The 15,699-nt window shown below is 44.5% G+C and overlaps 1 protein-coding gene across 5 annotated transcripts in view; it reads left to right on the top strand.

Moving 5' to 3' along the window:
* The window catches only part of DPP6 (dipeptidyl peptidase like 6), a 1,246,761-nt gene that overhangs the window by 385,490 nt on the left and 845,572 nt on the right, over positions 1–15,699 (top strand). Inside the window, exon 1 of one of the 5 annotated variants that reach the window (XM_033931641.1) lies at positions 2,002–2,193. The exons of 2 other annotated variants lie outside the window; for them this stretch is intronic. In XM_033931641.1, coding sequence (XP_033787532.1) covers positions 2,185–2,193 — 9 coding nt within the window. In that variant the 5' untranslated portion in view covers positions 2,002–2,184. Of the gene's footprint in view, positions 1–2,001; positions 3,111–15,699 lie in introns of those variants that run through there. 2 more of the 5 variants (XM_033931636.1, XM_033931639.1) reach the window with 2 other exon arrangements.

Genomic DNA, 15,699 nt, shown 5'->3' with positions numbered 1-15,699 from the left:
TGTAAGGAATTAAAGAGTTTATCTAAGAAGATCGGTGCTTTTGATGTTAAAGTTTTAAAGGACAAGAGGATAATTTTAGAGGTAAATCTAAATGCAATTGGCAGGCAATGAGCTTTTATCAGGAGAGGAGTTACGTGATCAAATTTGCTAGACTTAAGAAATAAGTTTTGGCGGTATTCTGTAAAATTTGAAGACGTCTAATCTCCTTTTGTGTTATACTTTTGAATAACGAGTTGCAGTAGTCTAGTTTTGAAATTACTAGAGAGTGGATTAGAAAGTTTATGGACTTAGGCCCTCTTTTACTAAGATGCGCTAATCGATTTAGGGCACGTTAAACGCTAACGCGTGCATGTTAGTCTATGGACGCGTTAGCGCTAATCGGTTAGCGCACCTTAGTAAAAAGAGGGTGTTAGATTCAAGGAATTTATCAACTGAATGGATCATGCGCAATCTGTAAAGGCAGGACTTGACCACCGAACTGATGTGATTGCGATAAGTGATTTTTAATGGACTGCCATTAATAGTGATAAGGGCTCCTAAAGATGTACCCTCTTTCCAGGGGAAGAGCATTGCCTTTGTTTTATGGATGTTAAGTGGTCCTGTTGTGTTATTTATTCCGTACATACCATCCAGTAGGATCATTACATTCTGAGGGCCAAATGTTGCTTGAAAGACCACCGTTTAAATCTGTGACCCATTTGACTTTTCGGTACCCTATGATATCGAAACAGTGCGCTTCTATGTGGAATGCATTGCCTGTCGAGGTTAAGGGATCTTCAAGACATTTCTTGATTTCGCCATTGTTTCTTTTGCTTTTGTGATTGTACAGTTTTCATTTTATTGCGTATATTTTAGTGTACCCTGTGCAGAATTGCAGGATGCTTGTGGGTAATGCATTTTTAAATAAAATAAAATCAATGATCTGAAACAATGTTAAAAGACATAGAATTTCATTTCTGTAAATTGGCACTTAACGAAATAAGATAAACACTCTTTTCACTTACACTAAGAATTTAACCCCCCCCCACCTTTCCCCTTTCACAAAACCAAAGCACAGTTTTTAGCGCCGGCCATGGTGGTAACCGCTGAGGCTGGTGCTAAAAACTGTGCTATAGGTTTGTAAAAGGTGGAGGGGGGGGGGGGTTGGAAGTTGGTGATTGGGCTGAGAACTTTTCAGCACACACAGAACAGTGCTTATCAGTCTTGTGTGCCTGTGACCCATAGGACTCCTTTTACTAAGGTGCGCTAGCGTTTTTTAGCGCACGCAGGATATTACCGCGTGCTACACCGCGCGCTACACGGCTAGAACTAAGGTCCAGCGCTCGCGGCCATTCAGCGCATTAATGCCTTAACTCAGCTTAGTAAACGGAGCCCATAGTTGCAGGCAAATAAAATTGTGTGGCTCCCCTCCCCCAGAGGTGCAGAATAATGATGCACATGTTGGAGAGCCCACCAGGTGTGTAACCCCAAATGGGTTTTTTTTAAAACCCATTTGGGGTCTTGACTCAGTTTGGGAAGTGACATTGCACGAAGTATGCACATAGAGTATGCTATAATTTACGCATGCACCTTGCACTACCACACACGCTCCATCAAACAGATGAAATTTATACAGTCTTCTCACTGACCCTAACACTATCTGGATTAGTGTCCAGTTAGCAGACAGGATAACAGGATTATTGCCTTCTTTCTGCCTTAACTCCCCTGCTTTTTTTTTTTTTTTTAATTGTATATCCTTTCCTCTTATTATCTGTGTGTGTGTGTGTGTGTGTTGTGGTGGGGTGTGTGTGGGGGGGGTTGTTTTACAATTGTAACCCGCCTACCAACACCTTATACAATAGCAGGTGTATCAAAGAAACTGCAAATGAAATAAAGGTTGCAGCCCCAGCAGAACCTACAATAAAATTATGCACGTTCATTGCCATCACCATCCTTTTCTGCCTACGGTAATTTTTTTTTTTTTTATAAGAGCCATTTTACAGATATGTATTATCACACATGCACTAAAAATGACTTTCTACAATTGCTCTCTAAATGGATCCGAAGAGATGCACTAAGGAGCAGCCAGCTACAGGGAAACCTGGGGCCCTGGGCCAGAGCCATGACTCAGTGGGCAACACCAGCTGGCCGTGCCCTTTCCCCGGAACATAAAAAGCAAATGAACAGAAATTAAGCGCAGAGAAAATGCTAAAGGTCAGGGCCTATTTTGCTTTTATTATCGTTTTAAGCGTAGCCAGTGAACAGTCCAATGCATTTAGCAGGTGACATTAGCCAGTAACAGCCACAAAACACAATTTTGCAAGATGGGTTAGTGGAAACCAGGCATTGTCTGTCTCTCTCTCTCTCTCTGCCTGATATTTTTTCCTCTGAGTTTGCTATTTTTCATGCAGAAAGCTTCGTCAGAGCTGGCGTCTGGATCCCTGGCAAGCGGGTCCGCCTCCCTTTCTCCTTCCTCTCTCTCTCTCAGGTGTCTGCTGCTCCTTCAACTTTAGTGAAAACCGAAAAGGCAAACACTCCAAGCGCCCTCCCCCTTCCCTGTAGAAGGAGAAGAAGCAACGTGCTCTGAATGTGAGCCGCCACTTCTGCTGAATCCAGCCTTTGCTTTCCTCCCTCTCTTCTTCCCCCCTATTTACTGTTGGTATGCAACCTCAAAAGCCAATGCCTCGCACACCTCAGCCCGAAGAGTGATTGTAACGCTGTGCAACGAGAACATTTCCTCTCTCTCTCTGTTTTTGTTTTAAATATCGAGCACCAGCGTTGGAGGCTCCCCCCCCCCCCCGGTTTTTTTTGGTCTTCTCCAAACGGTGCAACCTATACCGTGGCCTGTTTGTTTTCGATTTCCAGCGCAGGGGGAGAGGAGAGAGAATCCCACGGCCGGTGGGTTGGGGTTCGCTTTCCTTGCGAGCGTTCTCGACCCCATGGCTTCGCTGTACCAGAGATTCACGGGGAAGATCAACACCTCCCGATCGTTCCCCGTCGCCCCCGAGGCCAGTCATCTGCTCGGGGGCCAGGGCGCCGAGGAAGACGGCGCCGGCAAGGGCGCCCGCCTGCTGCAAGAGCCCCGGGTCCGTTACCAGCCTCAGCCGAGGAGCGACTGCGAGGAGGAGGACGTAAGATCACTTTTTTTTTCCTTATTACTCTAAAAAGGCGCCCTTTTCTCTCGAGGTGACAAAATGTGTGTTTGCTAAAAGATCCGGGGTTTGTCGTCTGCCCCCTTCACCTCGTATTCTCCTCTCTCAAATACCGATAGGACTACTTCATAACAATTATTATGTCATTATACTATGTCAATTCCCTTGATTTTTCTTTGTTTGAAATCTTGAGCTAATTGTTTGGGGGGGGGGTTGGTTTTTTCCCCCCCCTTTATTTTTTTGTGAAACAGAAATGCGCGCTATATCAGGTTTTCTCGGTGGCAAAGTGAGCCACATTGTTATTGTGAGGCTGGAAGTTTTAACCATAGCGTTTCCTGAAGAGGAAAGTCTCTGCCCACTTAACTTAAACCCCCCGTCTTGGGCTCATTAACAGGGACCTTTTTTTAAGTCAGCCAGAATTCCGGAAGAGTTTTTTTTGTGGGTTTTTTTTTAAGCAGTCAAAATTCCCTGACTGACTGCTTCTGGCACTTTGGTGCTAGAGACCTGTTAAAAAGGACTTTCTAATATATTCACTGCAAACTAATGTGAATCTGCTGTTACCTCCTGGATCTGTAAAGAGATTTCAAAAGGTTGGATTTGCATATCGCCTTAGTAACGAATGACTCATCCGGGCACCGTCAGCTGGGGTTTGAGAGATGCAAGAATCACCTAGTATCGATTACTCTCAGCTGATTTGTTGGCGAAATATTTTTAAACGCCCACAAAACTGATAAATAGACAGCGCCTCTTCTTGCCCTTATTCTGTAATGGGCATATTGCATTAGGCTTCCCTTTCTCAAGGACAATTATTCCACTTGTGCACATACTATCACAGCAAAAACTGTGAAAGAAAAATTTATTTTAGAGATTTTGCTAGAAACACCCACATTTTTATTCTTCCCAGGTATTAAAGTGAGGAGCAAAAGAAAAATGATTTCTTATCATTAATTGCCTGCTATGGGTTATAACAGTGTCCCCTCGTGAATACAATTTTAGAAATAATTAGATTACGCTTGAACAATTCAGGTCTTATTAAGAGGAGCATTTTCCAAGTAACTATAATTCCCCCGAGAGCTGAGGAGGCATCGTTTTTTAATCTCTCTTATTTCTCATAAAGGAAAACAAACTTTCTTATAATCTAATGGAGGGGGGTCATAAGCACATGCAGTGTCTACTACACTTCTCCCTCCGTATTCGCTGTGATAGGGGATTAACAGAACCGCAAATACTGAAAAACCGCGAATAACTTTTTTATATGTTTATTCGCTGTTTTCTATTAAAAACCATCATGAATATGGTGAAACCATGAATAACATGGTGGGAGACCTGTCCTGTTCCTGAAGAAGAGGCAAAACGCGGTGAACAAAGTCCTGGGAATCAGTGATTTTCTCTGTAATCACTTGGAGTCAGTGATTTCGCTATGCAAGCTGATGTCATTTGGGGGGAGGAGCCAGCAAGCTACAAACCGTGAATAATCGAAACCGCGAATACGGAGGGAGAAGTGTATTTGGGTTTTATGAAGGTAAAACAAACCCCAGGAAGGAGGAGTGGTGATACAGTCTGCATCTGAAAACGCCCTGTCAATAGTTGAGCTGGAGTTAAATGACGACAATATTACACACGAGTCTCTTTGTATACAATGAAAAATACTACTGCATGAAATTCGTTATCAAGAATGGAGCGACATAAAGACCTGCAGGAAGCTTTAGGTGACTGTAGGTGTCAGTATTGTAAAACAAAGCTGGCAACAGATTTCTGTCTTACATTTTCTCTGCCCTGTGGTTGTTTTGGGGGTTTATTTCCTCATAATTTATCATGGTTGCATTTCTGAGTTTAAATAGACGTCCAGGGATTGTTGTCATAATCTGAAATCAGGAATCAAACAAAGAAAGACATTGGCCTCACACAATTTTCCTTCAAAATGTGTTGCAATCTCACATTTTTCATTTTAACAAAAGAGAATGGAAGTACAGTACATATATTGTCTGCAGATACATTTCAAAATACGATGTTCTATCAGCATAGTAAAACACATTTGAAAATAGAACATAGTGGGCCAAAGTGGTTGACTGCAGATGCTGTCCACACAATAATAACAATAACAATATGATTTTTGTTGTAAAATTTCCAGCACCTAAATGGATAAATTGTTTGCAGTATAAGTTTGTCTGGCCAGTGTTGTCCATTTGAATTTTGAGGTGGTCTGGGAGGGCCTAAAAGTTATATGAGAGAAGCAGCAAAATTCAATCTCATCAACCTACCTTATGTGTTCCAGCTTTAACGTAGAAATAGTAGGAATAACTTGAAAGGGATAAGTCATCTAATTTAAAGTTATGTCAGAATTTCAGCATTCATTCTTCCTTAAACACATAGCTCTGCTCAGGAGTAATCTAAGCAAATACATTTATAAGAACATAAGCAGTGCCTCTGCTGGGTCAGACCAGAGGTCTATTATGCCCAGCAATCCTCTAACGCAGTGGTCTATCAGGTCCAGGACCTGTATAGTAATCCTCTATATCCTTCTATCTCCTTTTCCTTCAGGAAATCATCCAATCCCTTCTTGAACCCCAATACCGTACTCTGTCCTATCACACCCTCTGGAAGCGAATTCCAGGTGTCCACCACCCTTTAACCAAAAGAGTGGTAGATGCATGAAATAATATCCCGGTAGAGGTGGTGGAGACAAAGATTGTGTTGGAATTCAAGAAAGCATGGGACAGACATTTGGGATCTTTTAGGGAGAGGAGGAGATAGTGGATGCTGCGGATGGGCCATTTGGCCTTTATCTACCACCGTGTCTCTAAGTTTCTATAACCATAAAGCTCTATGACCTCACAATGCAAGTGTTAAGAGCCTTAGCCTATAGGGAGAGGAGGAGAGAGTGAATGCTGCGGGTGGGCAGACTGGATGGGCTATTTGGCTTATATCTGCCATCACGTTTCTATATAGCACCTAGAGGTAGGTATGTCAAAGGTGCCTATACAGTTAGGCTCGTATGTGCACTATTCTATAAGGTAGTGCCTATGTTCTACATAGGGGAATTTTTGATAAGTCATCTAAATCTGAATTTGGACATTTTGGGAAAGACATCCAGAAATCCAGTAGCTACTGGGACATCCAATCAGCTAGCATTCTTAGCAAACTGACCACTGTACTCAGCTGTACACCACAACAATAGCCCTTTTGCCTGCAGGTGTCATCTTTATTTAAGTACAGTAGGTTTTGGATGGCTCACCATTCAATATAAGCAGGTTATAGTGACGTGCGCCTGGGACCTTTTACTGTGATGTTCGCTGCAGTACCCCTCAGAGTGCCCCCTGCGCTGCTCTGCTGTGCTCAGCTGTCTGTGTGGCCATTTGAAGCTGTAATAAAGGCTGGAATGTACTTGGGGTTTTTTTTTCACATTTTTGGGTGGTGGTTCAAGGTCTGTGATCATTGGGGAAGTAAAGGGGGGGGGGTCATGCCTTAATCCCTCCAGTGGTCATCTGGTCAGTTTGGGCCATTTTTGACCCTTTTTTGTTTTTAAAACAGGTCTAGCCCCAAATGTCAAAGCACATTTTGTTAAAAGTTTGATTAACCCTATAGAACGTCCAAGTCCTAAGACCACCCAAAACACACCTCTAACACGCTCTCATAAGATTTAGCATATAACATAAAATCAACTTATAGACTGTATGACCTTGAGGATCTATGCGGTTAACAAAAAATGAGTCTAAGTTACAATGAGAATCTAAAGGAGTTAATTACCCAAAAATCTAGAGAACAAATAAGTCTTCAAAAGTCTTCTAAAGTCTAGATATGACATGACTAGAAAAAATAATTGTTTAAAGTCTTTATCCCAGAGGGCGGCCTGATAAGACGTACAGTACGTTCATGATATCTTTTAAACTTACATCCCTTCACTGAAGGGTAAACAAAAGAGCACACGCAATGCGGGAGTTTTTTTAAATTAAAGAATGAAAATACCTTCATCAGGTATGAGGGTGCTTGACCGGTTATGACCCTGTAATAAATGAAACCAAATTTAAAGATAATTTGGACCTCCATAGGCAGCCAATGTCATTGGTTCATAGACAACTCAGCGAAAGACAAAGGCGCGCGCCGACAACTGAGCGCAAGAAGGAGGCGTGTGCCGAAGAAAATTACAGTTTTTAGGGGCTCCGACGGGGGGTTTTGTTGGGGAGCCCCCCCAGTTTACTTAATAGAGATCGCGCCGGCGTTGTGGGGGGTTTGTAACCCTCCACATTTTACTGTAAACTTAACTTTTTCCCTTAAAACAGGGAAAAAGTGAAGTTTTCAGTAAAATGTGGGGGGTTACAACCCCCCACAATGCGGCGCAATCTCTATTAAGTAAAGTGGGGGGTTCCCCCCACGCCCTCCCGGTCGGAGCCGTAAAAACAATAATTTTGTGCGGCACGCGCCTCCACGCTGCGCTCAATTGTCTGCGCGCGCCTTTGTCCCGGCGCGCTTTTGACCTGACACCAATGTCATTTGCAATAAAAAGGGGATACGTGATCATATTTTTTCCAAACCAAAAATCAATCGAACCGCTGTGTTCTGTATGACCAGAAAGATGTCTAGAAAGTTAGTTTTAAAAATGCCTACTTGGACATTTTGACTAGTAAGACATACACAATTAAGGGGATCATTATGGGGTCCTTTTATTAAGCATGCTAAATGCTAAGGCATCCATTATATTCTATGGGCCCCTTAGCATTTAGTGCGCGGTAAATCAGTTCGTGCACCTTAATAAAAGGACCCCTAATATAACAAAAAAAAAACAAACAAAATACACATCAAAAACATCAAAATTCCAATTCATATGAAAAGCATCATCCATCATATTTCATCTTACAAAACGGATGATTTCTGTTTATACTTCTGTATTGGTCATCCTACTGAATTTTGATTTTGGAATCTTTTACTTTATTTAAATACGAATGCATTCATCCTTAAGAACTGGGAGGTTAATGATTAAAAGGGGCATTATAAACTTTGGGTTAGATTTACTAAAAGCAATATTGTATTAATGTATTTTCATTATTTAAAGCAGGACTCATTACATAAAATGAGACCAATGTACTGAGTTATTCATGTTTATATTTATTAAAGCTTGATATACTATCTAGCATATGTAAGCCTAACTGGTTTATAATAATACAAAATATTAATGCGATACTTAAAGAACTCTATTAAATGGATGGAGAAAAACCAATCTTTCATATTACAAGAGACCATTCATACAAGAACATAAGAATGTGCCATACTGGGTCAGACCAATGATCCATCTAACCCAGTATCCAATCCAGTGGCCAATCCAAGTCCACAAGTACCTGGCAGAAACCCAAATAGCAGCAACATTTCGTGCTACCAATCCCAGGGCAAGCAGTGGCTTCCCCCATACCTCTCAATTTTTCCTCCAGGAACTTTTCCAAAAGCTTTTAAAAATACCAGACATGCTAACTGTTCTTACCACAGCTTTTGGCAATGTGTTCCAGAGCTTAACTATTTTTTTGAGTGAAAAAATATGTTCTCCTATGTGTTTTAAAAGCGTTTACTTGTGATTTCATTGAGTGCCCCCTGGTCTTTGTACTTTTTGAAAGAGTGATAAAAACAATCTCCCTGCCAGTTCAGCTGTTCCTGGCAGGGGGAATCCCTATCAGTTGAGCCAGCAGGAATCCCTGAAACCGGCTCAGCTGATGGGGATTTCCCTTCTGTGATCAGACAAAGTACCGTATTTGCCGGCGTATAAGACGACTGGGCGTATAAGACGACCCCCCAACTTTTAGTTAAAAAATAGAGTTTTGTGTTATACTCGCCGTATAAGACTACCCCTTCTTCCGCACACCTTCTCTACCGCCCCGGGTGCAGCACAGCCGGCCAGGTTCCCTTACTTTTGTGGCACTTCCCCGACCGACCGACAACAGCCCCGGTCCGACAAACCTCCCTGCCCTTAACCGCGAATCTAAATTACCTTCTTACAGCTGCTGTAAGAAGGTATTTAGATTTGCGGCTACAGGGCAGGGAGGATTGTCGGACCCGGGCTGTTATCGGTCGGTCGGGGAAGTGCCACAAAAGTAAGGGAACCTGGCCGGCTGTGCTGCAACCGGGGCGGGGCGGCCGCCCCTCTCTCTTGGTACCGCGAGGCTACTCTCCTTCTCCTTATCTGCCATGCCTGCAGCACAGAGCCGAACGGAAGTCTTCCCGACGTCAGCGCTGACGTCGGAGGGAGGGAGGGCTTTAGCCCTCCCTCCCCTCCGACGTCAGCGCTGACGTCGGGAAGACTTCCGTTCGGCTCTGTGCTGCAAGCAGAGAAGGTAGGGAGAAGAAGAGCCGCGTACATCCAGAAGACTGAGCATCCAACCCCGCAGGAGCCCCGCAACCCTCGGAGGCGTCCCCATGGGATCCCCGCGACCCTAGGGGGCGTCCCCACGGGATCCCCGCGACCCTAGGGGCGTCCCCGTGCAGCTCTGTAATGTAAAGTAAGTACATGTAAAACAGTACCCGGCGTATAAGACGACCCCCGACTTTGGGGAGGATTTTAAGGTACTGAAAAGTCGTCTTATACGCCGGCAAATACGGTAGTTGGGTATGTCTGCAAAACGTATGTGTTTTTCATGTGGACATTTTTATTTTTGAATAAGGCCAAAAATGATAGATGTACTAAGGACCAAAATGTCTACATAGGTAATTTTCTAAAATAAAAGATAGATGTCTGGCTTTTTTGAAAATAGACATTTTCTCTACTGGATTTTTGGACTTTTTTTTCCCAAGATGTCCTATCGAAAATGCCCCTTTTTGTTTGCTAAAAGCTCCAAACTGCCATTTTTAAAACACATTTTATACTGTTTTCTATGCTGTTTGTCTGCAATACATCTAAGTCTCAAAGGGGGCATGTTGGGGGCATTTTTTGGGTGGGCTTATGATTTCAGCATTTTTCTGCAATAATGGAACATTACAGAAAATGTCCAGGGTAAAACTTGGATGTTTGAAACTAGACCTGTTTCAATCAAGTTTCAAGTTTATTAAATTTTGATTTTACGCAATATCCAATATCAATAACAAATAAGTTGCCAAAAAGGGGGCTAAACTGACCAGAAACTTACTCCCCTAGTGGTTACTAGTGCTGCCTAATTCACGATTCGAATCGATTCACCAATTCACTTCGGGTAAATCGATTCGAATCGATTTACCCCATCAAAAAAATTAGCCTTCTGATTCATTGACTGACCCTCCCCCCTTGTCCTTAAAGCAGGAGCGGCAGCGCTGCCTCTTTCTGGCCTGCCACTCCTGCTTTAGAGGGCGAGTGGGGAGGGTCAATTGAGAAGTAGCTTCCCCGGTAGTGTCCGGCTTCCCGCAGCAATTTACCAAAATTTAGCAGCCTGCCCTGCAGAAGATTGCTGGCTCTAGCGATCTTTGCAAGCTGCCATAGGTTGTCCGAGTTGTCTTCTCTCTGTTGCGGTCCCGCCCCCTTCTCTGATGTCAGCTTGCAAAGATTGCTAGAGCCAGCGATCTTCTTCTGCAGGGCAGGCTGCTGAATGTAGATAAATTAAACACGCAGGCCTTCCGGGGAAGGGGTGGTATAGTCCTTTGTGGGGGGGAGGGTGCAGACTTTCCGGGGGGTGGGTGGGTGGGGGTGTACATACCTTCGGGGTGGGGTGCAGCCTTCCAGGGGGGGTGCAGGCTGGTCTTCAGGGGATGGGGTGTAGGCCTTCAGGGGTAGGGTGTAGGCATTCAGGGGGGGGACATGCAGGCCTTCAGGGGTGGGGTGTAGGCATTCAGGGGGGGGACATGCAGGCCTTCAGGGGTGGGATGTAGGCCTTCAGGAGGGATAGGCTGGCCTTCAGGGTGGACATGCAGGCCTTCAGGGGTAAGGTGTAGGCCTTCAGGGGGTGCAGACGTTCAGGGGAGGGGACCCTGGTGTAGAAGTACACGGAGGGAGGGAGAGAGGGAAGGGGGGGTTCAAAGAGACATGCATATGTCGGACTTTGGGGAGTGAGAAATAATGGGTCTAAAACAGAGGAGAGGGAGAGAGACAATGGGATTTAGGGATGAGAGGAACAGAAAGGGAGAGATTGTGGACTCTGGAATGGTGGGGAAGGAGGGAGTGATGCTGGATGAAAGGGTAGTTGAGAGAAGGTGGATCTGTGGATGGAGACGAAAAAAAGGAAAGATGCCAGACCTCTGGGAGAGGGAAGGGAAATGGAAGGGGAGGATAGAGATGTAAGATTGATGGTTAGCACAGAGAAAGAAGAAAGAAGGAGATCATGGCAAGCAAGTTATCAGAAGACAACCAGAGCCTGGGACCAACAAGATTTGAATAATGACCAGACAACAAAAGGTAGAAAAATTTTATTTTCTGTTTTGTGATTACAATATGTCAGATTTGAAACGTGTATCCTGCCAGAGCTGGTGTTAGACCGCGAACATGAGTTAGGATTTAACAGAGAGAGGAAAAGTCTTTTTAGTTTGTTTATTTTGTTTACACCATAGCACCAGTGTGGGTAGGAGAGGGCAAAGGGGGTGGAGTGGGTGAAGAGACTATAAAATAAAATCTACCAGGATGTTTTAAAAAAAACAAACATCCAATTGGGCAGGAAAATCGAATCAAAAAATTGATTCAATAGGCTGAATTGAATCGAATCAAAATTTTTTTCCTGAATCAGGCAGCACTAGTGGTTACTGACCCTCTCCCACCCCCCAAAGATGTGAATGACAGCTTCAGATGTTATTGCCAGCAGTGTTCCCTCTAAGCGGGCGGGTGTTGTGAGCAAACTTTTTTCACTGTGAGCTAAAAATATCGGGCGCCAGCAAGTTATGAGCCAAATAAATATGTTGCTTTCTACCACAGAACTTCCTTACGTTTGTATGGAATCTATCCCCTTTCAACTTTAGAGAGTGCCCTCTCGTTCTCCCTGCCTTAGCTACTAAGTCTATTCCCTTCAGTACCTTGAATGTTTCTATCATGTCCCCTCTCAATCTCCTCTGCTCAAGGGAGAAGAGGCCCAGTTTCTCTAATCTTTCGCTGTACGGCAACTCCTCCAGCCCCTTAACCATTTTAGTTGCTCTTCTCTGGATCCTTTCGAGTAGTACCGTGTCCTTCTTAAAGTACCAGTGCTGGACGCAGTACTCCAGGTGAGGGCGTACCATGGCCCGGTACAGCAGCATGATAACCTTCTCTGTCTCTTCAGTCCAGCATCTGCCCCTTCCATTCACTGTCTGTCTTTCCCTGCCATCTCTCCTCCTGCCCCCCCCCACCCCCCAATTTGGTCTAGCATCCATCATCTTCCTTCTGTTCCCCTCATGGTCTGGCATCTCTATCCTTCCCTCCCCCCTGTGGTTTTTAGCATATCTCTCTTCTCATTTCCTCCACTCAGATCTGATCATTCTCTGCTCTCTCTTCCCTTTTCTTCTCTGATCTTCCTTCTCTATTTTCTGCCTCCATCTAAATTAAATTCTTTCTTACTATTTAGTCCCGTTTCCCTCTTTTCACTGTGTCTACACACAGCTTGTCACCCCTTTCCCTCACCCCTCCATTATCTTACTATTTTCTTCCCCCTTTATTTATCTCCTCCTTCCATCCAGTATGTGTTCTTTCCCCACTTCCATTCAGCATCTGCTCTCCCTTCTCAACTGACATCCACCTGCCTTCTGCTCTCTCTCCCTTCTTCTCACTTCCATCATCTGTCCCCTTCTCTCTCTCTCTCATCTCCTCCATTCCATCATCTGCCCCTTCTCTCTCTCTCTCCCCCCCCCCAACTTCCATCATCTGCCCCCCTTCCCCTCACCTTTGTGGGTCACTTTCTTTCCCCTGAGGGTGGCTCATGTCACAGGGGAAGCTTTGGCCGAGCAGAACCGCTTGATTGACAGTGGAACTTACTTGATTGATGTCGATGCTGGGGCCCGTTGCCGTTTGAAGGAAAAAAAAAAAGGTGGAAAAAAGGAACCTGTAAAGGCGAGAGGAAGGGAAACCTCCAGGACAGCTGCTTTTTGCCCTCCTTCAGCGGCCCAAGAGTTCAGACCAGCAGCGGCAGCTCTGTATGCTTTTAACTTCGGCACAGAGCTGCCCCTAATCAATAGTTTAGCGCGGTTTCATGAGGCAGCCTCGGGGCCTTTGATAGCCGGCCCGCTTCGATGATGCGATGTGGGCCGGCCTAGCAAAGGCCCCGAGGCTGCCTTATGAAACCGCGCTAAACTATTGATTAGGGGCAGCTCTGTGCCGAAGTTAAAAGCATACACAGCTGCCGCTGCTGGTCTGGAGGTGCGGAGACAAGGCAGGAGGCAAACGCGGTGGAAGGCAGGAGTCCCGGCGAAGGCAGGAGTCCCGGCACAGCGACTGCAACAGGAAGTTGCAAGTCAGCTGACGCCGGCCTTTCGTTGCGGCGGGGACCGAATCCTTCGCGGACCGGCAAGATTTTGTTTGCGGACCGGCGGTTGAAGAACTGTGCTCTACACTGTGTGCGCTGTGACGAGAAACTTGTGCGCTGCGAGGTAATATTTTGTGCGTCAGCGCACCCCAGCGCAGCTTAGCGGGAACACTGTTAAGAGCAGCAAATAGGTCTCTGAAGCAGCCTAGTAGTCAGTGCAGTAGACTAGAGCGATGAGGTCCTAGGCTGATATCCCACTCTAACTAGTACACTTGTGGTGGAAAGTGTAAGCCCTCTTAAATCCACCCAAAACCTATTGTACCACCATTTAGGTGGCATCTGCCGTCATAAGGGCTATCGAGGAGGTATACAGTTGGGTACAGTAGGTTTGGAGAGAGTTTTAGAGAGCTCAGCATAGAATGTAAGGGGATTATGGGAAGATGTGTATCTGGAATCTTCACTGCAGTGCCCCCTAGGGTGTCCCACTGCTCTGCTGGAATGTCTATGTGGACAGTCTGCTAAAAATACTGGCCCCTCTCCTAAATCCCAACTGGATTTTGTGCATTTTTCATTTGGATGGGTTGTTTTGCGAAAATGATTTAGACAATAGATGCACTAAGGACAAACATTAAAAGAAAATAGATAAATGCATTTTTCTGGTTTGAAAATGGCCATTTCCTCTACTGGATATTTTCCCCAAAATGTCTAATCTCGTATTTGAACATTATGTTGAAAATGCCCTCCGCATCTTTTTTTGAAATATGGCAACCAGAAGTAAATATAATGAGTCAAAATGTTGTGTGATCGTGGCACCGAGGTACCCCCTCTTCAAACCCAGCATGCACCCCAAAAGAGGGAGAAAAAGCCTCAGACTTATGTAGCAGTATAGAACCAAAAGGTACAAATCAAAACTGCTTTTGATACTTTCACTGGCAAAAAAACTCCCTCACAGAAAAGCTCAGGTTTAGAAAAGGGCAAAGTCACCTGGAGGCACGTTCAAGGACTTCGCTGACAAAAGATGACTTGAGCTCCAACGCTGTCATGTCTTCTCCAGTCTTCCCAACAAGCGACCTTGTTTCACCAATATTTGGCTCGTCAGGGGAACAAACAATACAGCCTTGAAAAGTGCAGCTAAGTCCCTGAACGTGCCTCCGGGTGACTTTGCCCTTTTCTAAACCTGAGCTGTTCTGTGAGGGAGGTTTGTTTGTTTTTTTTGCCAGTGAAAGTATCGAAAGCAGTTTTGATTGGTACCTTTTGGTTCTATACTGCTAAGTCTGAGACTTTCTCTCCCTCTTTTGGGGTGCATGCTGGGTTTGAAGAGGGGGGGGGGATACCTCGGTGCCACGGTCACACAACATTTTGAATTATTATAGGAACATATTATATGTTGTGCGTCCTCGTATAATTTGTTAACCAGAAGTAAATGCAATACTCAAGGTGAGGTCGCAAACATTCAATGGCTTTTACTGCCTGAGTGTCCTACTGTAATCCCCTTCCTTCCTGAAGAATCTGCCTACTTCAAACCCCAGCCAATCATGTTTATAGTGGGTTCTTAAAAACAAAGGGGTCCTTTTCCTAAGGCGCGCTGCTAAATGTGTTCATTATATTCTATGGACGCGTTAGCATTTAGCGCGCGCTAAATCGGCAAGCGCGCCTTAGTAAAAGAGGGGGAAACTCCAGATCTCGCAGCGTGCCCTGAAAAAGCCACAGATACGGCAAGACCTGGACAACTGCAACAATCGCAAAAATCATTCGGATAGAATCGCCCTTGCCAGGCATATGGCTCAGTCCAAATCCCGTCTGCATAATACTGAGCTTGTACATTTTATTAATTTTCAATAAGCATTTGGTCAGATTATTCTATTTTATGATGAAATAATGTGCTTTAAGCTCAATTCACTTGCTTTAATTACTCATCAATGTGCCTTACTACCATAATGCTGCTTTGTAAATAGGCCCCTTTATTTTCCTATTTAGTCCATTGTTCTATATTTAGAAGCGTTCCTATTATTGCAAAATCAGCTTTGCAACCAAAATACGAAAATTTAAAAAAGAATGAGTTGGATTAGGCAATGCAGCACTACTGCTCTGTATTTATTTTGTTGAAAGAAATCGGCTCCCTTAACTGTTTTATTTAAATTACAGTGGTGCCTCGCATAACGGCCGCCTCGCACAGCGAATGCTGTGCACAACAAACTTCT

Source organism: Geotrypetes seraphini, chromosome 2 (genome assembly GCF_902459505.1).
Source record: "Geotrypetes seraphini chromosome 2, aGeoSer1.1, whole genome shotgun sequence".
Taxonomy (NCBI): Eukaryota; Metazoa; Chordata; class Amphibia; order Gymnophiona; family Dermophiidae; genus Geotrypetes; species Geotrypetes seraphini.
Note: the sequence above shows the minus strand (reverse complement) of the source record. Positions and strands in the feature narration are given on the sequence as shown.